This window comes from Bos indicus x Bos taurus, chromosome 21, assembly GCF_003369695.1.
Source record: "Bos indicus x Bos taurus breed Angus x Brahman F1 hybrid chromosome 21, Bos_hybrid_MaternalHap_v2.0, whole genome shotgun sequence".
NCBI lineage: Eukaryota > Metazoa > Chordata > Mammalia > Artiodactyla > Bovidae > Bos > Bos indicus x Bos taurus.
In genome coordinates this window covers 58,787,528-58,812,837 of record NC_040096.1, presented here as the reverse complement: position 1 = coordinate 58,812,837, position 25,310 = coordinate 58,787,528, and the positions used below count along the sequence as shown (strand labels likewise).

Sequence of the window (25,310 nt, the reverse complement as noted above, 5' to 3'; positions counted from 1 at the left end):
CTGGATCTGAACTGGGCACTGAAGGAGAAGCAACTGGCTAGGAGGAAAATAGAAGGAAGAGTGAAAAAAGAGAACATGGAAAGCCTCGAGGTGCAAAGAATTTGATGTGCCAAGAAAATGGTGAGTGGGGTTAGAGCACCAGAGCCAAGAGAAGCAGGGAAGAACGGCAGGAAATACAGCCAGGAACACATGTTAAGACAGATCTGTGACAGCTGAGTGTGCGGCAGGAAAGGTCCCAGATCAGAGGTGATCTCTGGCTCTAGCTTGGATGCCTAGGGGCGCCCCATTATTAGGACATGGACAGTCGTTCATTCGCTTCTCAGGTACTGCTGTTTTTAGTCCTCTGGTGCACCACATGGCTTAAATTATTATTCTGTAACATCCACACAACATAATTGTCCACATTGCAATAATTTTTAACAGATTCTCCTAACTCAGTTAAAACACTGTTAATCCTACAATTACACAATAGTGTTTTGCACCTGAGTACTGGACATCTGTCCTTTCAAATTACACCCTACCAAAATAGTCAATTGGAAGGATAAAACTAATGTCCAACATTCATTAAGAATCTAGTCACACACAAGAGCAACTAATCATCTCGCTGACTTGATCTGTGTAACACAAAGAAACACCTCCTTACCGATTCCCACCCAAATACCCCGCCCAGACTTCTCTTCTTGCGACCAGGAGATTTCTAGCATTAAAATATAAAATAGAGGAAACTAATATTGATATTGCTTCAGTCAAGATCTGTCTTACGATCAGTTAGTTGAGCAAGTTAAAAGCTAACCCACCAACACAAATTCTTATTAGCTCTCCACACTAGTCAGTTACATGCTGATGAGAGGAGAGAGAGAGGTAGGGAATATACACCACCACCAGGTGCCAGGAGGGGAAAAGTGGCAGCAGAGAGCACTCAAAGAGGAAGGACCACAGCAAGAGAGGGGAAGGGACACCTCACTCTCATCAGGAAGACTTACTATACTGCAGCCAGCTTCCTCCTCTACTAGTGACACGGGACAGGAAAACAAAATGCTTTCAGAAGCAAAGCTATGGAGACTCACCTGTATCAAATATGTCGAGCAGATTAACCAAAGTTTCAAAGGCTGCCAGCCGCACACTGCTGCCTTCATCCCTAGAAAGTTCTATTAATTCAGGGAGCACCACACTTTTGGTAAGTTCTGTCCTGCACAATAAGCAACAGAAGAAAACAAATCAAATCAATAAATTTTTGGTAAGAACTCGATTAAGGATCAGTTGCTGAGCTGCATGCTGCATAAAATAGGAAAAATCATGAGGATAGGGCTCCTGCTCTCTGGAAGCTTGCTGTCTGGCTAGAAAAGAATGACAGTTTAAATATAAGAAATATCCATGGTAATTGCATCATTACTTTTACAGCTTACAGTAGCTGCTCAATATATACTCACTAAGTGAATGTATTTCCGTGACAACTAACATGGTTGAACAATGAGGCTGAATACATGTGTATTAACCACTTGTATTTCTTCTTTATGAAGCATAATATTCATTTTCTTTGCTCATTTGCTGTTTCAAAGAAGTTCAATGGAAATAAGGCATCATTGTGGACCTACATGTATGATGCAAACATTTTCCCTCTTCATTAGTTCCTCTCAGCATACTGGATTATAGGTGAGGAATTTTTTCAGGAAGGAGATGCAAGGCGTATAATGCCCAAACTAGTAGATTTATGAGACTATCATTCTCTTGTCTCACAGCCAGAAGTATACGGAATAGAAGTCGAAGGACAGCCCGATCCTATTACCTTTGTAGGAGTCCATATTTACCAGTTTAAATGCTGGTAATTACAATCTAACCCTGTCATGATGTCAAAAGGGGGTAAAATATAGAAACAAAAAGGTGAATGAAATAAGCAAGCTTCACTTTTATCTCTTAATACAAACACATCAGAAGGTACTTACTATGATCACTTTTAAAGATCATAAAAAGTTTAGTTCTTCAAATAAATGCCTGTTTTCATGGAATATAGAACAGGATACACATGTCTGACAATCCAGAAACAAAAATGTGACAAGAAATTGAAAGCATACTTACCCAATGCCCTGAGCTATATTTTCTAATTGCCGACACATGCAAGATCGAACTTCATATTCTACATCTTGACAGAGTGATTTTACCAAGGGAAGTATTTCTCTTTTAATGCTGAGAGAGAAAAGAAAGAATCATGCAAATAAGTATTTGAGTAATTAATATTTTCAAGAAATTATCCTTAAAATCTTAGCTTAATAACAACATACTTTATTTTTTTTTTAAAGGGAAACAAAAATTAATTATTTGAGCTGTCCAGAGTTTAAATTCCACATGCAGTAGATTATACCACTTTAATATAGAGCTTTATAGTTTACAAACCAGTCAATCCTAAAGGAAATCAACTCTGAATATTCACTGGAAGGACTGATACTAAAGCTGAAGCTTCAGTACTTTGGCCACCTGATGCAAAGAGCAAAAGACCTTGATGCTAGGAAAGACTGAGAACAAGAGGAAAAGAGGGCAACAGAGGATGAGATGGTTGGATGGCATCATTGACTCAATGGATATGAGTTTGAGCAAACTCCAGAAACTGAAGGACAGGGAAGCCTGGCATGCTACAGTGCACGGGCTCGCAGAGTCAGACATGACTGAGCAACTGAACAACACCAGTTTACAATGTATATTTATATGTGTGATTACATTTGCATGTTAACAGCTACTTTAATGATGACAGAATCTTTTAAAAATAAGGGTTAATTTGGAATTGGCAGCTAAAACAAAAAGGCTATGGCCAAGTGGACTATCTGATTATAGCAGCTATCAACCAAAATATTCTTCGATTTTAAAGCTCACTCTTGCGTCATAATTACAGAACATTCCATTCCTTCCACTTGGTATTTATCATCTATGCAGAAAGTAGCGAATAAATTATAAACAATCTCCATTAAACCTCAAAATAAGATAAATTATTCAACATAATAATTCATAGCAATAATGGAAAAGAGCAGAAATCTATTTTTACATCATATTTATCAATTTTTAAAGATTAAAGATATGCTATCCTCAAAACTACACTAGGTACGTGATGGAAATGACTAATATGGGAAATAAGAAAAAAGTTACCCTTACTGATTTTGAAAAGCCAAATCAAGAAGAAATGCATCTGAACAGTAGATTTCAGAGATTTCTATATTCTATAAATTTGAATCAGTTAAAGTGTATACAGTACGGAGTAGTACAAATATAATTATTAAACATATAGTCATTAAACATTTTAGTAGACAAAAAATTATGTACAAATACTCACGCAAGGGCATCAAATTTGTTGGTCAATTTTCCTAAAATTTTACAACTAACTAAACGAGACTGGACTGTTTGGGAAAGTTGTGCCTTGGAAACGAGTGGATTCAAAATCTAAAAAGAAAAGATTTAGAGAACAAATTTACAAAACTTTATATATTCCTGACATTAATGTCAGCTATTTTCTTCAAAGAACATTTTAATATCCTAAATATTTTTTACAGAACCTCAGTTACATTTTGAGGTCCATGGTTGTTCATCACCTGGATCACTACACTTTCTGGATTATTAAGAATGATGATAAATCATGCAATCAAAAATAATCAGGCACACAAAAAATTTAATTAAGGCTTATGGTGAATTCTCTAATGATCTGTATGTACACACAGGGGTGAAACATTCATTTCTCAAAAGAAAAAAGCAGTTAATTATTAGATACTGTGAAATTTGTTTTTGTTCCATATAGATTAATTTTTATATTTGTCCTCATGGGAAATAGATGGGGAAACAGTGGAAACAGTGTCAGACTTCATTTTTGGGGCTCCAAAATCACTGCAGATGGTGACTGCAGCCATGAAATTAAAAGACGCTTACTTCTTGGAAGGAAAGTTATGACCAACCTAGATAGCATATTGAAAAGCAGAGACATTACTTTGCCAACAAAGGTCCGTCTAGTCAAGGCTATAGTTTTTCCAGTGGTCATGTATGGATGCAAGAGTTGGACTGTGAAGAAAGCTGAGCGCCGAAGAATTGATGCTTTTGAACTGTGGTGTTGGAGAAGACTCTTGAGAGTCCCTTGGACTGCAAGGAGATCCAACCAGTCCATTCTAAAGGAGATCAGCCCTGGGATTTCTTTGGAAGGAATGATGCTAAAGCTGAAACTCCAGTACTTTGGCCACCTCATGCGAAGAGTTGACTCATTGGAAAAGACTCTGATGCTGGGAGGGATTGGGGGCAGGAGGAGAAGGGGACGACAGAGGATGAGATGGCTGGATGACATCACCGACTCGATGGACATGAGTCTGAGTGAACTCCGGGAGTTGGTGATGGACAGGGAGGCCTGGTGTGCTGCGATTCACGGGGTCACAAAAAGTCGGACATGACTGAGAGACTGAACTGAACTGAACTGAACTGAAACAAAACATTGTAACTTCAGGGACTTCTCTGGTGTCCCAGTGGTTAAGACTCTGTGCTTCTAATGCAGGGGGCCAGAGTCAGGGAATTAGATCCCACATGCCACAACCAAAACCCAGCAAAGCCAAATAAATATATAAACTTAAATGCTATTGCTGATGAAAGTCCAGGCAAACATGCATTTTCTCATATTACTAGTCGAAAGTATTAAGAATATTAATGCCTTCTAACCTAATAATTCCATTTTTGGGGAAGTTACAGTTAAGGAAATTGTCCGAAAAACAGGAAAAGCTCTACGGAAATGTTCACTATTGCCTTACTTGGATAATAAAACACTGAAAACAGGCTTAAGTATTTCATAAATAAGTAAAATATTTGTAGCTACTACCAAATGAGTGATATGAGAAAATAATAAAGAAAATAATGCTACATGAAAAACATATATAAATTCATTATGATCACTAACATGTCAAACAGCACCATATACAGGGAAAAAATTCTGAAATGAAAATACATCGGAATGCTAAAAGAAGCAAAGTACAGAATCATGATTTTTCTTCCTTCTATATTCTCTACTACTCAAGTTTTCTATAATGAATATGCGCTGCTTTCAGAGTAGGAAATAACTATTCTTTTTGAAATACCATTTTTATCAAAAAACAAAAACCTTAGAGTAACTTAAATATTAAAATTTATATATAGAAGTTTTACCTCATGCCTTAGGGTATCTTTGGGCAATACTTCTATCACAGACAGAAGAGTCTCCAGCCATGCGTTGCTGACACCTGAATGACAAAGACAAAACATAAGTTAACTATCTCACAAATTCAGTTTCAACTTAGCCATTAATATTTACAACAAACTTTAATTATAAAATAGCAATAATTAAATTATCTTTATTGCTACCATAAGAAGTTTCTCTGCTTTTCTGTCTTAGCCAATATCTGGAAAACACTGATATTTTAAAAAATAATATCAAGGGGTTATCTTCAACCCAAAGTGTACTTTTTTCTTATACTATAATTAAATGTAAGTGTTGTATAAGAAGCAAATCTAAGAAGAAAGCATAAACTATGGGTCTTCAGGCTTCAAACAGCACTGAATTTTGTGGATTGTTCCAAAATGAGCCATCATGAATTTTAGTCACACCACTGACCAACTCTTAGGGAGAACAGCCTCACTCAATTACCATGACTCAAAGATCACAGCCACATATGAGCGACAATTAGTACACGTAGGATGAAGCATGCCAGGCCCCTGACCTGCGTCCCTGTGCTCCAGGTGCAGTAGGATGACTTGGAGGAAGGAGTGGGCATAGGTATGAACGGACACCGATTCGTCCTGCAGGATGGTCAAAAACGACACTGCAGCCGTTAACTGCATTTCCACCCCTGCAACATGCAGGGCTTCCTGTATAATCAGAAAGAGTTTGCTATTACAGAGATGAGAGATCAGAAGTTATAATTTTTTTTTAAATCCAAGGTCATAGAAACCAAACAGTCATATTCTACAAAATAACTATATATGACCTTTAAGGATAGGTACTTCTTCTTAATACTTTATTTAAGAAAACTACATTAATCTGCTCCTGATTGTTTAACTCATTAGACCACATAAAGTTTTAAATGTCTTAGATAATTTATAGCACTCCATTGTTTTACTGCATAAAAATCACAAAAAGTACATACACCTTTAGATAATAGAATTGGCATTTTAACAGATCTCAGTTTCTGTTTTCCTATTTGTATTATACAGTTTGCCACCCCACCGAAAACAATAATGCCAAAACTTAGACAACTGCATGTGTTTTTATTACTTGTATTTCTGCTTCAAAAAATAAATATTATGCATTTTACTATAAAAAAGGAATACACTTATGATTGTGAAAATGTATTTTCCCCTTTAAACAAGTGACAAGAACACAAATTACTATGAAATAAACTGTTTTAAAAAGAATTTTGCTTAATATAAGAATGTTTTTAAAAATTATATTTGGCAAAACTAATACAATTATGTAAAGTTTAAAAATAAAATAAAATTTAAAAAAAAATTAGTTATATCCATAACCATCTCCATTCACCTTTTAAAGTCAAAGTCTACATTAGAATAGTTTAACAAATCAAAGAGTAAAACAAAAGAAAACCTATCTTTCATATAAACCTCACCAAGGTCTCACCTGTATTTCTCTAGAAGACTATGTAGATGTGCATAACATAAATATAGCCAAAAGCATTACTTTGTTTCATCAATTACGGTAACTACTGGAATTTCCCCTGTATGCCTATTTTTATAACTAATAAACTTGGTAGAACAAGATGTGGAACTTGCATCCATAAAACCAAGTTTCATATCTGCGATGTTAGGAAAATTAGTCTTTCTGCATTATTTCCTAATATATAAAACATAGATATGGCTTCATCTTCTTAAAGATTTGATTTAAATCATTTACATAGAAGTTTTATGACTTACCAACTTGTGCAAACTGAGCATTTACATAATGACCACTGTATATCCAACTGTCTCCTCTACAGCACCCTTGGATATCTGGTAAGAGTCTCATCACCTGAACCCATCTCTCCCCAAAACCTGTTCCTTCTCCTATCTTCTCCAACTCAGTAAACAATACAGGATAACTTTGTCCTTCCAACTTTCAACCCTAAAACTCTGGAGTCATCCTTAACTCCTCTCAGTTGCTTACTTCCCATAATCAAATGAGCAGTCAATCCTGCCCCAAATCTGACCATCAATCACCTTTATCACTACCATGCTGGTCCAAGCCACCATCATCTCCAGCCTGAATTACTTCAATAACCTGCTCATCAGCATCTGATTCTATCACTGCCTCTCTATTATCCATTCTTTACAGCAGCCAGAGAGATTCTTCTCAAGTCAGATCATGTCACTTTTCCACTCAAAACTTGCCAGTGGTTTTCCAACTCACTCAGAGGAAAAGTCAAAACCCTTTCAATGATTTACAAAGATCTGCCTCCCAATTTCCTCTTTTCCCAGATTTCCACACAGTCGGCTCTCTGAACTCCCTCAAGCCTCTACTCTCATCACCTTTTCAGTGAGCCATTCCCTGATGATCCTATTTTAAACTGAAAGCCACCCCTCCGCCCCAGCCCTCACCATGACCCAACTGGGTTGATCATCACCATTATCCAACATACAACACAGTCATTTGTTTACAGTCTATCTCCCACGTCTAGAACACAAGCATCATGACTACTGAATTTTTTTGTCTGATTTTGTCTGATTCACTACTGTATCCCCAACTCCTACGGCACACAGCAGGCATTCAGTGAGTAATTGCTGGATGACTGAATATCTCTTACCCTTTCACCTAAACTTCCTGCTCTTGTGGCTCTCTCCCTTCACACACTTTGTCCACATCTCCTAAAAGTTGGCTTCAAGAGATTTTGAAGTGAGTCCTAAAGATTAGGGATTGGGAGAATTAGATATAAGGCAAAGCAAAAATGGATCATATAGAAATGCATTCTCAATTCTCTATCATGTCAGTATGGAGATGTTCCTGCCATTTTCCCTACCCCAATGTCTCTGTAACCGTGATTTAGACCATGTACCCAGAGTCCTTAATTCAGCATGGTGGGACCACTGCCAGGCATCAGACTAGGAGATAACACATGTCATTCTACAACACTGAAAGACACAGAGCTGTCAAGCATCTTGCTCAAGGCCAGCATGCTTGTCATCGGCAACTCTAAGACTTAAGCTTTGTTGGCCTAATGCCAAAGCCAAGGATTGAATTCTTTCTCACAGACTCTGCATTCCTCGTCACCATTTACTAAGGCATGGCTTACATCAACCCTGAGTCTGTAGGTGGTAGTGTCAGAGACTTGGCAGATGCCTACATGGTGGGGTTCATTCCCAGAAAACTGATCACATATTAGGGTGGCTGATTTCTGTTGCATTTTGTTTTAAACTTTTGTACCACACACACATATGTCATTTCACAAGCTTTTTTCAATTATGTATCTTAAGAGTTCCAGGCTGAAAAGAAAAAGAGAAGCAATGATAAGGTGTAAAGCAGAGCAGCAACTGGTCTCTGAAATAACCCTCCCACATCCCCCTCTCATACTGTTTCCCAAAAAAGCCATTTGCTCCAAACTAAGAATTCTGGATTTGGAAAACACTTCTAGAAGATTTGATGTGGCCAGGATACATCACTTACAGGTTTCAGAAGGCACAGCTTTTATTTAGAAACAGAAAGCACTTTGCAAAGAAATATTTAAATAAATTGTGAGGGCCACAGTGTGCATTCCAGTTCACATGAGTCTGCTGTTTTAAGTTCCAAGAGATGTGATTCTGCCCCTCTTAAAGTCATTAAGGTCCTGGGTTTTGGACGTGTGCGAACTTTATGCAAAGGAGGAACAGGAGGAGTTCTCCAACTTCACATCTTCTTACTGTATTACTTAGTCTTGACTCCCGCAGCAACATATGCCCCAACTATTTTGCATTTAATTTTCGAAAAATCCTCAAGTCTTATCAGGATTTGGGTTTTTCTCTTGTTGTGCTGACTTCAACATCTGGGACTGTCCACTGTTAAGAAACCAGCACAGACTAAGAGACTTCATCAATGCTAAAATTCAATTGATTTCTAAACATATTTTTCTGAAACATAATACAATAAGAACGTGATACTTACCAGTTCCTGTTTCTCCTCCACAGAGTCACACCCTCGGGACAAACATAGTGAGATCCATACTCTCTGGGTAAATAAGTGTGCATCCTCATGGACCTTGGAAGACACTGAAAAGTAAATTCCTCTATTGCTTAAGTGCATGCCTTAATGCCGGTTACTGTTCCTCTTACATACTATCGTGTGGCTGGCATTCCAACTCAAATTCCTCAAAAATGAAATAAGACATTTTATAAATGAGTGAATGGTACACTTTCAAATTTAAAAAAACAAGTCCCACTCAAGGAAGGAAAATGTACTAGACACTTCTGTGTTTCAATTCAGTCTTTAGTTAGCATGAATGCTGCAAGAAAGCATTTTGTAGACAACGTAATACAGTCCCTGCAGAGAAGGAAACTGCTGCTTCCAATAACCCCACATCATACGCATCCAGAAGACCTTTCTCTTTACAGTCACAACACAGAGAAGCATAAGTAAATCACTGGCTTATTCCAAAAGAGCAAATATTTTGAGTCCACATATTTGGAAACTAAACTTTTAAAATAAATAAACGTATCTACTGTAAAGACTGCTGTTAAAGGTAAAGGAATCCTAAAGTTACAAAGTATCTTTGTATATTTTTAGAGATAACATCACTGATTATTTTGAAATTAAATAATAGGGAGTTAAGTATGAAAATACTAACCTGGGGCAGATATTAAAATACTAACCTAGTATTTATATTTTATATTAAAATATTAACCTATGACATATAAAATATCTGGGGTTCTGAGAGTCACAGTATGGGAATTTTTAGTACCTAACAGTAATAGTGAACAACTCTTTTTACTATATAATTATACTATTTATAAAAGACTTTAGAACTGATTTAAATATGAATCATTGGAACGCCAACCCTGAAATATCTTTAACAATTTAACTACAGTATCTCATTCACTCCCTGATCACTCACTGCCATGTTCCACACTTACATGAAGGATGGGGAGAACTAGTTGAGAGTATCAAAAATCAAATTCTGAGAGGGGAAAATAAAGAGGAGGCAGCAGACAGGAATAAAAAGGGTGTGTTTTACCCTCTTTTAATCTGTTTCAGTGATCAGCAAGGTTCATGAGGAGGTACACATAAAAATATCAGAAGATCTCTTTCCAAAAAAGGAAATAGCTGTACCAATAGAAACTATCACTAGATGACTGCAAGCATGCAATGAAGTATCCAGCCATGCATAATCACCAGGACACCCAAAAAGATCAGTGCATTTCAAGACCACGGTTCTGAAACGGAACTTTGAGCTGGAACAACTCTGTCATTTTTCACACATAATAAATCAGACTCATCAGAAATTTCATGATTTACACTTGAACTGTAAATAAAAATTTAAAACACTGCAAAAAAAGGATGTGCCCATTTCAAAGAAATAACTAATGGACACAAGAGCTATAAATAACCATTTCAAATGTTCCACTTTATTAAACATTTTTTTGAAAAAAGAAATTATAAACGGTTTACAGGGGGAGATGGCACTGGAAAGTGTGACACATTTCTATAAGCAAGTAATGCCTTCTTTTTTCTCTAGTCAGTCACTTTCCCCTTCTATCCTAATCTCTAAGCCAATGAAAGTCTAATTTTGATAGTATAATTTTAATTTCAGTCACAGCTATTTATTAAGCTGCTGTTGCTATTTAGTTGCTCAGTGGTGTTTGACTCTTTGAGACCCCATGGATGGCAGCCCACCAGGCTCCTCTGTCCATGGGATTTCCCAGGCAAGAATACTGGAGTGAGATGCCATTTCCTTTTCCAGGGGATCTTCCCAACCCAGGGATTGAACCTGCATTTCCCGCTAAGCAGGAGGATTCTTTACCACTGAGCCACCAGGAAACTCCTATTTATTAAGTACCAACATCACACAAAGTATTCTGAGAAACTGGAGAAAAGTCAAAGACATGTTTTCCTACCTTTGAGGGACTGCTATTGATGATATACATTCCAATATTGAAACATATCCATTTAGTTACAGCCAAGGAGCTGAAGACATAGCACAGGGCAGGGCTAGCAATGCATCTGGTCATCCTGTAAGTACGCACTCTCATTCGATTCTTTCTGCTGAAATTCCCTATATGTCCACGCACATCACTGTGAGGAAGTGGGTGGTTCCCTGTTCCCCAGTAAGAATCAACAAACAGTCACGTCTGCATCACCAAAGGAGGTTCTCTCCAGCCTCCTGACCTGCCCAAGGGGGCGTGTGGCAAAGAGCCCACCAGTGAGTGCCAAGTTCCCTTGTGTCTGGAGCTCTGAGCTACTCCAAACGGATAGCAATCTTTAAAAACGTTTTAACAGTTTAGCTGATTTTTACTAACGATTTTATCTGGTGCCCACTTCTTCCTCTGAAACTCTTGTCGAAAGTCAGCATCCTTGTGTCCCATTGCTCTTCAGAGAGCTCTTCTGAATAGAGTTCACTTGTTTCTTTGTGACCACTTCTGATGGGCTTGAGAAAAGTTACGATCATGTGAATTTTGTGAACACAAGCCATCATTGTTAGAACAGGAATGATGCTTTCCTGCACATACCTAAGTAGAAGTGGATGGGACTATTTTGTTTCTGAGCCCTGAATATGCCTTACTGTCTTACAAGCTTAACCGTACATTTAAAAGAATGCTTGTGAGACCTCATCTAGAGTGTCAAGATGTTCTGATATGGGAACATTTTCTAGGCTATCTACCTCAACACACTACCAAAAGGCTAGTAAATCCATACAGTTTTAAATCAAACAAAGACCTTTATTATGGTACAATATGTGAATATCTTCTGAGTTTTATAATTTTGCAAGGATTGTAGATCAACATATCCATAAATTATCCTTTGTATCATCCAAATGCCTAAAGTCAGAAACCATATTCAAGTAGTAATGGTGGTCCCATTATCACAGAAAAGAAAGATTTTCTAATTAAGAGATTCAGAAGTTCCAGCTCATTTTTACTGTAGGCAGGATAAAAATAACAAATGATTGAATGACTAAGAAATTTAAGTGAGAACACTGGTCTCCACTAGAATTTATCATACTGAAAGGCAGTATTTTTAGATCTATTAAGAATACTAGCTTGTGTAATTTTTATATATGTCCGGAAAACAGCTATATTTACAGTCAATGTTTTCATTGAATTTACTATCATCAAAGAATTAATGATGTTACTCTATTTTGTCTTTATGGATATACATAAAAAGATATAACACAGATATTATTTTCAGAATGCATTGTGGTCAGTGTACTTTTATTTTTGAGCTATAAACCAGAGAAGAGTCATTTTATACCATCTGTCTATGCTCTCTAAATCCTTTGGTTAATGCTACTTTTTTTTTTTCTTAGTGAACTGGAAGAATAAGTTACACAATTTTATGCTTCCTTTCCTGTAAAAACTACTCATAAGATCAATTCTGGCCCTGATAAATTTTCTCCATCAATCTGACATTACAGGAATAACTTCACTTTCTTCTTCACCTTACTTCACATCAGAGTGTCCTTAAATGCTTAGCCTGTCAGTAGAGACCTGCTCTACTGTGGGCTTTTTATGACCTGCAGGGAGTCTGGAACATCATGTTCTGCTTATTATGTAGAACTGTGTTGCCTTTACAAAACCCTTCTTTTTTCAAGAACTTAACTTTTAACTTTTCTCAGAAAACATCTCGGGCAGTGAGGAAGACAGGTACTTTTATTTTTGAAGTACAAACCAAAGGAAAAGGCAATTTGTATCATCTCTGTGCTCTTTAACTCTTTTAGTTAAGACTATTTCTTTTTTCCTTGGTGTATTGTAAGAATAAATTATATAATTGCATGCTTAAACAAAATATTATAGTCGAACAGAATTTTTTCAGCCTAGATTTTCTCAACTGTCAAACAAGAATAAATATATGGCATGGAATTGTTAAGAAGTTTAAGAGGATATATCTAAACTGCTGAGCACAAGGCCTGGCCCACGGGGAGGGTTCTTCACTTTACTATCTTCGTTGGATCCACATCTCTGTACCACTTGAAACAGAACTTAAAGAGTAGGTAAAACTTTCAGTAACAAACATATTTATTTACATAGTAAAGGTTGTCTATAAAAAATTTTTAATAAAATTTTTTAGATCTACTTTTATTCAGTAGATATAAAATACTCAAATAATCACATTGGGAGAAACTTATGAGAAAAGTAGAAGTGATAAATCTTTTCAGAATCAAAAGATGGGGGCACCACATATACTGATCTTATATAATCAAGTTTCATATGATTAAGTCTACTTTATCTCTTCCCTAATATGTATCTTTCTCCCACTCCTCCCCGCAAAAAAGGTCTCCCTAGAAACGTAAGTCAGCACCGTATCACTCCACTGATAGACTGTTTATACTTCTCATCCAAGAATGCCATTAGTGGTTCAGGCCAATGTGTCATTGATCTTTCAGGTAGACACTTACTGTCTCAGAATATTAAGCTCAATCAATGCTCGTTTTAAAATTATTTTTGAGTGCCTATTTTTGCCAAGTACTTTTCTACATTCTGGGGACAAAGTGATAAATCAGACTGACAAGACTTCTGTCCTGATGGAAGAAACAGAAAAGAATGGTAGGTGGGGTAGAAAGCTAGTCAGGGTCATTTTAGAGAACTGAAGGAGTTTTATTCTACCTGAAATGAGAAGTTACTTGTATTACTTTCCTCTATGTGCATGCTCAATTGCTCAGTTGTGTCCAACTCCTTGCAACCCCATGGACTATAGGCTGCCAGGCTCCTCTGTCCATGGGATTGTCCAGGCAAGAATACTGGGCTGCCGTTTCCTACTCCAAGGAACTGTCCCGACCCAGGGATCAATTCCACATCTTCTGCATCTCCTACAATTGGCAGGTGGATTCTTCACCACAGAGCCACTTTCCTGTGGTTGGTATGATAAATTAGCAAAAACTGAAAGGCTTAGAACAACAGAAATGTATTCTCTCACCGTTCTGGAGGCCATTAGTCCTAATCAGTATCACTCAGTCAAAATCAAATTGTTGGCAAGGCCACACTCCCTGCTAGGCAGGATCAGGTACTTGCCTCTTCCAGCTTCTAGTAGTCGTTGGCCTTCTTTGGCTGGTGGCCACATCACTGCAGTTCCTGCCTCTGTCTTCATGCTGCTTCCTCCTCCAGGTTTGGGTCAAACCTCCCTCTGCATTCCTCTTCTAAGGATGCATGTGCTGGCATTTAGGGCCCACCCTGATAATCCAGGATAATCTCCTTCAGTCAAGATCCTTACCCACATCTATAAAAGCTCTTTTTCTAAAGAAAGTGACATGTATAGTTCCGGGATGTGGTAGGAACTGTTCTGCCTACCACACCACTTCAGTAGTTTTCATTCAAGAAGAAAAGATATGATTGATCTCTCTGAAAGATCTTTAAAAGATCTCTCTGAAGAAAAAAATTAACTATGTGAGATGATGGATGTATTAATTCATTTGATAAGGGTGAGTATTTCACAATGTATAATATATATTAAATCATCGCATTGTATACTTTGAATATACACAGTTTTCTTTGTCAAAGTTTATTTGTTCCTAAATAAATAAATAAATATATTAATTTGTTCCTAAATAAATAAATAAATGAAAGATCCCTCTGGCCGAATGGGCTCCAGACAGCAAAAGGAGCAACAGGTCCAGTGAAGAGGCTACTACAGTAATCAGAGGAGAGATGACTAAGGCTTAGGAACTAAAATGACATATTACTTATTTATTGACATCATGATTAGCTAATGAGACAGTGGTATAGCAGTTAAGAGGAAGAACCTGGGTGTCAGACTCCTTATTCAAACCTCATCACACCACTTGCTAGTTTTGTGACTTTGGGAAAGTTAACTGACCTAAGTTGTGACCCATATAGAACTGCCATGGGCATTCAAAGAGATAAAAAATCAACAAAGAGCTGTAAAATGTTTGACAGAGTGCTTTACCCATCTTAAGACCTCAACAAATGCTAGCTATTTCTATCTGTTCCTGACATTGTACATCTTCTAATAGATGGTTTTATGCCATATCTTTTGGTTCCCAAAGTAAGTGAAAAAACAATAACAGGATCCAATAACTCAACAAGCAGAGACTTTTTTTTGTGCTTGATTTATAAAGAAGGCACTGATATCACATGGTTAATGATATCACTATTTTAAATTTTATAAAGGACCACAGTATTTTAGAAATGTATGCTGGTGAAACAAATTCTTTCACTTTCAGACAACCAAAAGTTCAAATCAAATCTTAATATCCAATATTAATTCAATGTAATATGTCATAGGAAGAATTCAAACTTAATCAACAAAGACCACAGAAAAAGCCTTCCTTTTTCAAAAGATATCCTAGGATTAAAAACAGATACAGTAATTACAGTAGACCCTGAACAACACGGTTTAGGGGTGCCAATCCTCCACTTAGTGGGAAATCCAAATAAAACTTTACAGTGGACCCTCCCTGTTTCCTAGATTTGGTAACCACATATTCAACTGAAACCTGATCATGAAGGACTGCGGTACATATTTACTGAAAAAGTTCAAGTAAAGATGGGCCCAAGCAGTTCAAACCCATGCTGTTGAAAGGTCAACTGTACATTCAGACACGTCTCATATCCAGAATTAAAGAATCTGAATAGAGGTCAAAATGTTTCCTTTCTGGACTCTTACTTAAATTAACCTTGAGATGAGTGATCTAATTGCACTATCATTCATCGTCCACTTTGGATAGAATTTAGAAAGCAAATTGTAGAATACTACGATGAGGTCAGTTCTAATCCTGCCTCTCTTTCTGCCATTTTATTTTTAACCTCAAATTCCTTCGTCTCTAAAACAGTGAAAACAGCAACCTGTTTTAAAAGCCATTTTTAAGTTAATACATTATTATAAAGATGAAATGCATATGCTATACAACAAAACAAAAACAGAATTAAAAATATTTTGTTTGGTGAAATTTTATAATATATAAGGCCAGAAAAATCTGCATCACTTCATCTGATGTTCTTCAAGGTAAAGATAAGGTACAGTGTGAGTTCTAAAAAGCTGCTTATACTACTGCTATAAATGTGAAAAGAATCTGGAGAACGATTAACTTCTTACACAAAATATTTATTATTCATGTCTTTAAATTCTCGAAAAGTGAATCAATCATAGAAGATTAGCATTAGTAAGTATTCAAATTATTTTTCCCTGTTGATGTAATAAACTATCAACCAAGACACTCAAAACCAGCAGAAACAATCCAGAAATCTGGAAGTCATTCCTCCATTTCCCACATCGGGTCTGTCATTAAGTTCATTCTATCTCAATAAATACATCTCAGATATATCCACCATTCTCTGTCATCCTAATTTGCTCTCCTGCTCCAAGCCAGCTTCACATACTACAAGGACTAGAGCTGCAACTTCCTCCCACTCCAATCTACTCTCCACACAATTAGCAAAATGATCACTGCAAAATGTTAACGGGATAAATCCTTCTCAAAGTCCTGCCCAGCTTCAAGTCTTCAAGGCCTTCCACTGTTCGAAGAAAGAATGACTCATGCACGCTCTGTCACTGACCATCTCTCTAACCTCTTCAAGTCACAACCTACCCTTACCCACTGGACTCCACCACACTTACGACCTCTTAGAACTTCCCCAACTCCTTCTGCTCTCTCTGCCTGGACCACTTGTTCTCATCTCCTCAAATGGCTGTTTCTCCTATCCCATCCCTTCAGCATTCAATTCCTCAGAGATGCTTCTTTGACCTCCCAATGCTGTTAGTGCCCTCACACTCCCAACTCCCCCACCTCCCCCTCCCCAACTTTACTCTGTTTTTCACGCTCACCCACTTGTTTAATGTCTATTTCCCGCCCCCCTAAAAAAATTCTTTGAGGGTAAGTTCTTGTTTTGTTCACCTCTGTCTTCTCAGAGCTTAGAACAGTGGGAGGTACTCAGTAAATATTTATGAAGCCATTATTACTAAATGCTCACTTTGAGACACAAGATTGCTTTTTTATAAAATTAGCTAAGAGAGTATGGCCATGCAAAAGTGAATAAAGCAGCTCTGTGTGATTTTTGTCATACTTGTATCACCTGGAAGTCACCACTCACAGAAGCAAGGCAGAATTAAAGAAGGTGTTATGCGTACCAATAAATCTTAATATTGAACATTATGATTTTAAATGATTTGCTCATAAACATAGGTTTTATTATTTGAGGTGCAGTTGCTTAAATGTTCAGCTGCCTACATTTTACATTAAACCCTCTATTAAAGTCAGTATTATTGCCCCCATTAAAAAGTCTTTCCCATTTGCTTAATTCATCAGCATTTTTACATAAAGTCAGAACCACACATTAAATAATCCCCTATGCTTGTTCTTTCATTGTTTTCCATAGTTTCTATGTCTTCCTGATACAGAATCTAATCAGGGACTGTTTTCTACATTTTATAGTAAAGGGTAAGATAGATGAGCATCCTAAATAAATGGCTGCTTGTTGATTAAAGAAATGAATGAAATCATTCAGCAATAAAGATTTTCTTAGTATAATATAGTCATTAGTTTATATTTTCCTTATATGCATTTATTTAGTTAATCTTCTGTATTATGAATTAAACTTAATATTTCTTTAAAAGGCTACTAAAATCTTGTCCTCTATAACTCAGTTACATAGTTTCAGCAGAAACATTTGATTCTTTGTATAAATACTCTCTATGTAATATTCTGTATATATTTCCATGAAATTAAAACTTTTTTTAGACATTAATATTTAATTAACTTTAATGTGAACTCTTCGGCAAACACTTTTTTTCAAAATAATTCAGAGACCTCTAAAGCTCACCACTGTCTATCCTTCACCTTTCATTCTTGCTTTATGAAACTTACAACTTGCAGCATGTTCTCTTGGCCCAGATTCAGCCTGCTCAATGCAGAGTGTACAGTGTGCTCAATATTTTGAGCTATAAATCTAATTTGCTTATGCATAATAACTCCTTGGTCAAGAGGATCTACACCTGTTCCCTTCTACAAGTGTTTAACTGGTATTCCCAGGTGACATACTAACAAGCTTAGGTCAGTTAATATCACTTCAGTTGAATGAGAAATTAAACCTAGATTGTATAGACTTAATTCCACTGAAATTACAGAATGAGCTGAGAAAAACAGACATGAAAAAGCTTCCTTTGCTTTTGAATCACATACACTACTAAAAAAAAGCAATTTCTCCATTCACCTCTATAATGTGTTAAAATATATATATATATACAAAGTATATCCATACTGTCTGAATAGAAATCTGGGCATCTTATAAAAATAACATGTTATATCCCTGATCTTCATCACTGGAAGCATGCTGTATATGCCTAAAAATAAAACCCAAGGGCACATAATAATAGTATTTTAAACACATATAAATTAATTAAAAAAAATTTTTTTTAAGTTAACAAACAGAAAGCCAAAGCAAAGTCTATAAAACTCACTATTCGCAAACAGAACCCCCAGTACTATGTAACCTCCTTGACCTCATTAGTAGGTAAGCTCCCTGAGGACCCAAAAGGCATCATCTGTTGTGTTCATTCAAGTTCTATTACAGAACACTTTGCATATGGTACAAATAAATAATAAATAGTATGCATCAGATATTTAATATTATATATTAATAATATTAAATAAAGAAAAGAAAGTTCTAGTAGATCAAACATTTTATTAGTAGCAGGAAAACTAATCTGAAGGAATTTAGAAAGGAATTAAATATAAAACTAAAACTGCAGTGGCCATAATCCAATCTTTATTTGATGATTCTTGAGCAGTCACCAAAAGGTGACTATTAAGACTATCAGTTAAATCGTATTATCAATGTTCTAGAAATACTATTAATAATATGTTTGTCAACAGAATACCAAAAAAGATTGCTATGATTTTATAAGACTAAAATTTTTTTAAGCTACTGAAAACATAATGTTTCTACTGAGAAAATGATTACAGAAAACTTTGTAGTTTAAGATCTAGATTTCTCCATTTCCATCAGCTAAGTTCTCTAAATATTTTCAAAATAATTCAAAATATTTATAATACTTCCTCCACTCAGTGGTTAGGTACAAAAGATCAGCCATCCAAAGCTCTGAAATTTTCTCCTGGCAATGACAACGTACTACTGGGAAAACATGATGAATTCAAATCTTATTTCACAGCAACTTACTCTAACTTTTGGCAAGACTCTCCGAAGTGTCTCAGCAGGGTTCTGTCGCATCAGAAATGGAAGATTCGCAATCACGCTTGTTCCCTGGATATCCTGACCAGCACTTACAAAGAAAACACAAATTTAAGATTTGTAACTATAAATTTGTGATTATAATTTACATTGTAAAAAGCATGGATTAACTTGAAAACAACTGCTTTTAATAATGAACACCAAACTTCTGACAATTTTAAACTTTAAATGCATCAATTAGATATAAAAATTAAGCCAGAGATGAAATTTCATTAGGTAAATCTTACAACAAATACATGGAGATATTAATTATGTTTATGCTAAAACATGATTATCTACACGTCTTACTGAAAAAATATTGAGACCATTATTACTTACTTTAAAATTTGACCTCATTTTCCCCTATGACCTGCCAGTTTGCTATACTTTATAAAAATAGATTTGGTAAATTTCACTATAGTAAAATACTAATAATCATAACAACAGCAGGGACAGCAACAAAATTAGCTATAGCAGAATCATACAACTTTCTTCTAGTACAATGAAACTATCTGTTGCACTCCACTGATTCCAAGTTGCCAGAAACTTAATAATATATGTACTCTATATTTTTAAAAGTCAGTAGGGTGTATTTATACAGTACCTTTTTGATACAGCATTCATTAGGTCACTACAGTGTTACCAAAACAATCTGTAATACTCTAGCCGCCTAAATACTTCAAATTCTTCTCAAGAACCATTTTCATGCAAAAACTTACTTGTTTTTAAAACATAAGCTAAGCAACATAAGTTGTGCAAGTAACTTGAAACATAGCTATAACAGATGTCATTAAATATGGTGTCACCTCAGAAAGAAATTCCACCTATCCTTAACTGATACTAATTTGAATGTTAATTACTGATGCCATAATATTTAAGTAAAAATGATTTTAGTTAACTCTCCAAATGGGATTATTTGTTAGTACACGTATATAAGGCCTTAACAAGGGGACTTCCCTAGTGGTCCAAAGGTTAAGACTCCGTGCTTCAACCGCAGAGGTCATGAGCTCAGCCCCTGGTTGGGGAACTAAGATCTCATATACCAAGTGGCACAGCTGAAAAAAAGACCTTAATATGGCTTTTTTAAAGAGTGTTTTCAAGTATTATTTTATTTGCTTCAGTGCTTTGTAAATCCTGCTAATAAGCAGCTTATTCTGACTAAATGAAGCTGCCCTGCTGTGAAAAAAAAGTCTTTTCCCTGCTGCAGTATCTCTGTTTAGTCTCTCAGTCATGTCTGACTCTTTGCGACCCCAGAGACTGTAGCCTGCCAGGCTCCTCTGTCCATAGGATTTTTCAGGCAAGAATACTGGAGTGGGTTGCCATTTCCTCCTCCAGGAGATCTTCCCAATCTAGGGATCAAACACGCATCTCCAGTGTCTCAAGCGTTGCGGGCAGATGCTTTTCCACTGAGCCACTGTTACAGTAATGGTAGCCTGCAAAATATAGGTCAGTACAATCTTTCCACTATTCTCATCACTCTCTAAGTGAATACTTTAAGAGACAAAATTCAAGAAGGAAAGAGAAGGGAAGGAAAACGGAGAGCCATGCCAAGGTGAGGAGAAGATCAAAAATGGGAAAATAAAATTGCATATAAAAGTACTACTTGCAGCTGGTTGAATGGTACATATGTGTGTGTGCTCAGTCACTCAGTCGTGTCGGACTCTTTGCAACCCCATGAACCGCAACAGGCCAGGCCTCCCTGTCCATCACCAACTCCTGGAGTCCAATGAGTAAGCGTCTTTGATTTCATGGCTGCAATCACCATCTGCAGTGATTTTGGAGCCCCCAAAAGTAAAGCCTGACACTATTTCCACTGTTTCCCCATCTATTTCCCATGAAGTGATGGGACCAGATGCCATGATCTTAGTTTTCTGAATGTTGAGCTTTAAGCCAACTTTTTCACTCTCTTCTTTCACTTTCATCAAGAGGCTCTTTAGTTCTTCTTCACTTTCTGCTATAAGGGTGGTGTCATCTGCATATCTGAGGTTATTGATATTTCTCCTGGCAATCTTGATTCCAACTTGTGCTTCTTCTAGCCCAGCTTTTCTCATGATGTATTCTGCATATAAGTTAAATAAGCAGGGTGACAATATACAGCCTTGAACTGGTAGGCGAATTGTTTACCACTGAGCCACCTGGGAAGCCCAGGTTGAAGAGTGCCCTCCCCCATAAAATGTATCTACTCCATAATCCTGGAAACTGTGAATGTTATCTTAATTTGAAAAGGGATCTTGAGATAAAGAGCTGGTCATGGATTATCCAGTAGACTATAAACCAAATAACAAGTGTCCTTAAAAGAGACATTCAAAGAAGATAGAATAAAAGGCAATCTGGCCACAAAGCAGAGACTGGAGTGATACTGCCACAAGCCAGAGAGTGCTGACAACCACCAGAAGCTGGAATAGACAAGTAACAGATTCTTCCCCAGAGCCCCTCTGACACCTTGATTTTGACTCTGTGGCTACTGATTTCAGATTCAGTTGCTATTTTTAGCAACTACTAGTTGCTAATGAAGAGACTTAGCAGTAGCAGCAGCAGCAGTTGCTAAAAAAGTACTTGCTACCTTTAGCATCCAGAACTGTGAGAGAATACATTTCTGTTGTTTTAAGCCATCCAGTTTGTGATGATTTACTACAACACCATGAGAAACAAACAGACCACTAAAGAACTAAGAGAGGAGAGAAATACCTGAAAAAGGAATGTTTCATCTGACAATGCCTGGGCCAAAGTAGAAGTTTAGCAAAAATCTCTTAAAAGGATGGATGAATGGATAACTCATGGCATGAACTGATGTCACGAATATTTAATATGAACATTCAGTAAATTTTATTTACTTACTTTGCAGTTAGGAAAATATATGATCACTAATACCTCATAGATAGGAAGGCAAAATATTTCATGGAAATTAAAGCAGGAAAAAAATTAAATGGTAGATTTAAGACCCTAAATAAATAGTTACATTAAAGGTAAATGATCTAACTATACCAATTAAAAGACAGGGATTGGCAGAGTGGATTAAAGGACCTGACTCAACTAAACGCAGCCATAAGAAACTAATTTCAAATATAACAATATCAGCAAGTTGAAAGTAAAGGACAGAAAATGATGTAACACAGAAATATAAACCAAAGTAAAGCAGTGGTGGCCAAATTAAGATCAGATAAAGTCAACACCCTTGTAAAGAAAATCACCAGAGGTAGACAGGGACATTGATGATAAAATGATAAAAGAGGAAATCTACCAAGAAGACATAGCAGTTCTAAATGTGTATACATCAAATATAATTGCAAAATAATTTGAAACAAAAACTACAGTACTGAAAAGAGAAGTTGTCTAGACAAATACACAGCTAGATGGAGACTTTCATACTCCTCTCCCAACAACTGATGGAACTAAACAAAAAGTCATCAAGGACATAGAACTCAACAACAACCAACAAGATCTAATTAACTTTTATAGAACACTCTCCATCCAACAACAGTAGAATACACATTCTTTTCAAGTGCTCAAAGAACATACACCGTGAAAAACCACATCCTGGGCCATAAAACAGTCCTTTTAAAAACTGAACTCATACAAGGAGTTCTCTCTGACCACAATGGAATCAAACTAGAAATCAATAATAAAAAGATAACAGAAAGCTCTCTGAATTCTTGGAAATGAAACAACACACTTCTACATAACTGTGTCAAAGAGGACAATTTTTCAAAATACACTGAATTGAGTGAAAATGAAATACAAAATATAAAATTATTATATTTATAATAATAAACTTATACATTTATGAAAGGAAAGAGGAAAAGAGGCAAAAATCTCAAATTAGTACTCTAATTTTTCATCTTGAGAACAAAACAGTCACAATGCAAGCAAAGGAATAAAAACAGAAAACAATAGAAAAAATAAATGAAACAAAGACTTGGTTCTTTTAAAGGATCAATAACACTGATTAACTTTTAGCAAGACTGACAAAGTAAAAATGATAGAAGACACAAATTACCAATGTCACAATTAAAACAGAAGATATTGCCATAGTCCCCGTACATACCAAAAAGGATAATATGAGAATGCTATAAGTGATTCTACACACATAAAACTGAAAACTTAGACAAAATAGACCAATTCCTCAAAAAACTCAAACTGCCACAACTTATCCAATACAAAAAAACATTATTTGAATAGTTCTACAACTATTAAGGAAATTTAATTCATATTTTAAAACTCCTGGAAAAAATCTCAAGGTTCAGATTGTTTCACTAGAGAATTCTACCAAACATTTAACAAAGAGTTAATACCATTCTACACATTCTCTTCCAGAAAACAGAAGGGGAAAGAACACTTTCTGAAAGCACTTTAAGAAGCTCTTACTATACTGATAACAAAACCTAGAAAGATTAAAATACCCGCACAGAGAGAACAATATCCCTCATGAATATAGATGCAAAAATCCTTAACAGAATATTAAAAAATAAAACATAGTAATACATTAAAAGAAGAATTATACACCATGATCAAATGGGATTTACTGAAAGAATGCAAGGCTAGTTCAACATTCAAAATCAGTGTAATCCATCATATTAACATCATATTAACATATTAAAGGAGAAAAATATCAAAAGTATCAATGCAGAGGGAATATTTGACAAAATTCAACACATGAACACTGAAATTACAAACAAAATACCATTTACAATCCCTCAAAAATGAAACACTAACAAAATTACAGGACTCATACGCTGAAAACACAATGTTAAAAAAATCAAAGCAGACCTCAGTAATTAGAAAAACAATCTATGTTCATAGATTGAGAAATTCAGCATAATAAAGATGTCAATTCTCCCAAATTGGTGTATAGGGTTAATGCAGTTACCATCAAAATCTCAACAAGATTTTTGGGCTGTAAACAATATTTTTCTAAAATGTATATGGAAAGGCAACAAAACTAGAATAGCTAAAACAATTTTGAAAAAGAATAATGTGGGAAGAGTCTGTCTATTCAATTTTAAGACTTGTTATATTGCTACGGTAACCAAGACGGCATGGTATTGGCAGGGGAATAGATACATAAATCAATGAAACAGAAGAGAAAACCCAGAAACAACCTCCACATATATACACACTCCACAAACATGCACAGCTGATTTTTGACAGAGGTACAAAGGCAATTCAGTGAGGGAAAGAAAGACAGCCTTTTCAACTAATCATGCTAGAGCAGCAAGAGGACACTCATAAGGCAGAAAACAAAACAAAAAACCCCAAACCTCCAATAAAAATAAAACCAAATGCCTTGACCTAAGTCTCACAGTAAAATGAATCTATAAAATGTAAAACTATAAGAACTTTTTAAAAACACAGGAGAAAATCCTCTAAATCTAGGATTAGGCAAAGAGCTCTTAAATTTGACATCGAAAGCAAGATCTATAAAAGGAAAAATTGACAAATTGGACTTTATTGCAACTAAAAACTTCTGCACTGTGAAAGACTTTGTTAAGAGTTAAAAGACACGCCATAGAGGAGGAGAAATATTTGTAAACTACATGCCTGACAAAAGAATAATATCTACAATATAAAAAGAACTCTCAAACTCAACAGTTAAAAAAAAAAAAAAAGCACACAATCCAGTTAGACAAGGGGCAAAAAGAATGAAGAGACTTTTTAATGAAGATGATATACAGACTGTAAATAAGCACATGAAAAACTTCAATACTGTTAACTATAAGGTAAAGTAAACCCACAATGAAGTATCACTACACTAAATCACTCATTCATTGATGGTGGAAACACAAACTGGTACAGCCACTCTAGAAAAAAATTGGCAGGTTCTTAGAAAATGAAACATGCAACCAGCAACTGTACTCTTCAGCATTTATCCCAAAGAAACAAAAACTTAGGCTCACACAAAAACCTGTGGATGAATGTTTTGAGTGGCTCCATTTGAACCAAAAAAAATGTCAACAACTTATATATCCTTA

At 35.9% G+C, this 25,310-nt stretch overlaps 1 protein-coding gene across 10 annotated transcripts in view; it reads right to left on the bottom strand.

Moving 5' to 3' along the window:
* Positions 1–25,310, bottom strand: part of PPP4R4 (protein phosphatase 4 regulatory subunit 4) — a 104,162-nt gene that overhangs the window by 44,966 nt on the left and 33,886 nt on the right. For 4 of the 10 annotated variants that reach the window (XM_027520777.1, XM_027520778.1, XM_027520779.1 and 1 more), the window contains exons 3-9: positions 19,291–19,393; positions 9,113–9,205; positions 5,709–5,856; positions 5,158–5,231; positions 3,320–3,426; positions 2,077–2,184; positions 1,068–1,189 (exon numbers count right to left, since the gene is read on the bottom strand). In XM_027520777.1, coding sequence (XP_027376578.1) covers positions 1,068–1,189; positions 2,077–2,184; positions 3,320–3,426; positions 5,158–5,231; positions 5,709–5,856; positions 9,113–9,205; positions 19,291–19,393 — 755 coding nt within the window. Of the gene's footprint in view, positions 1–1,067; positions 1,190–2,076; positions 2,185–3,319; positions 3,427–5,157; positions 5,232–5,708; positions 5,857–7,781; positions 7,878–8,634; positions 9,007–9,112; positions 9,217–19,290; positions 19,394–25,310 lie in introns of those variants that run through there. The other 6 variants (XM_027520781.1, XM_027520782.1, XM_027520785.1 and 3 more) reach the window with 5 other exon arrangements.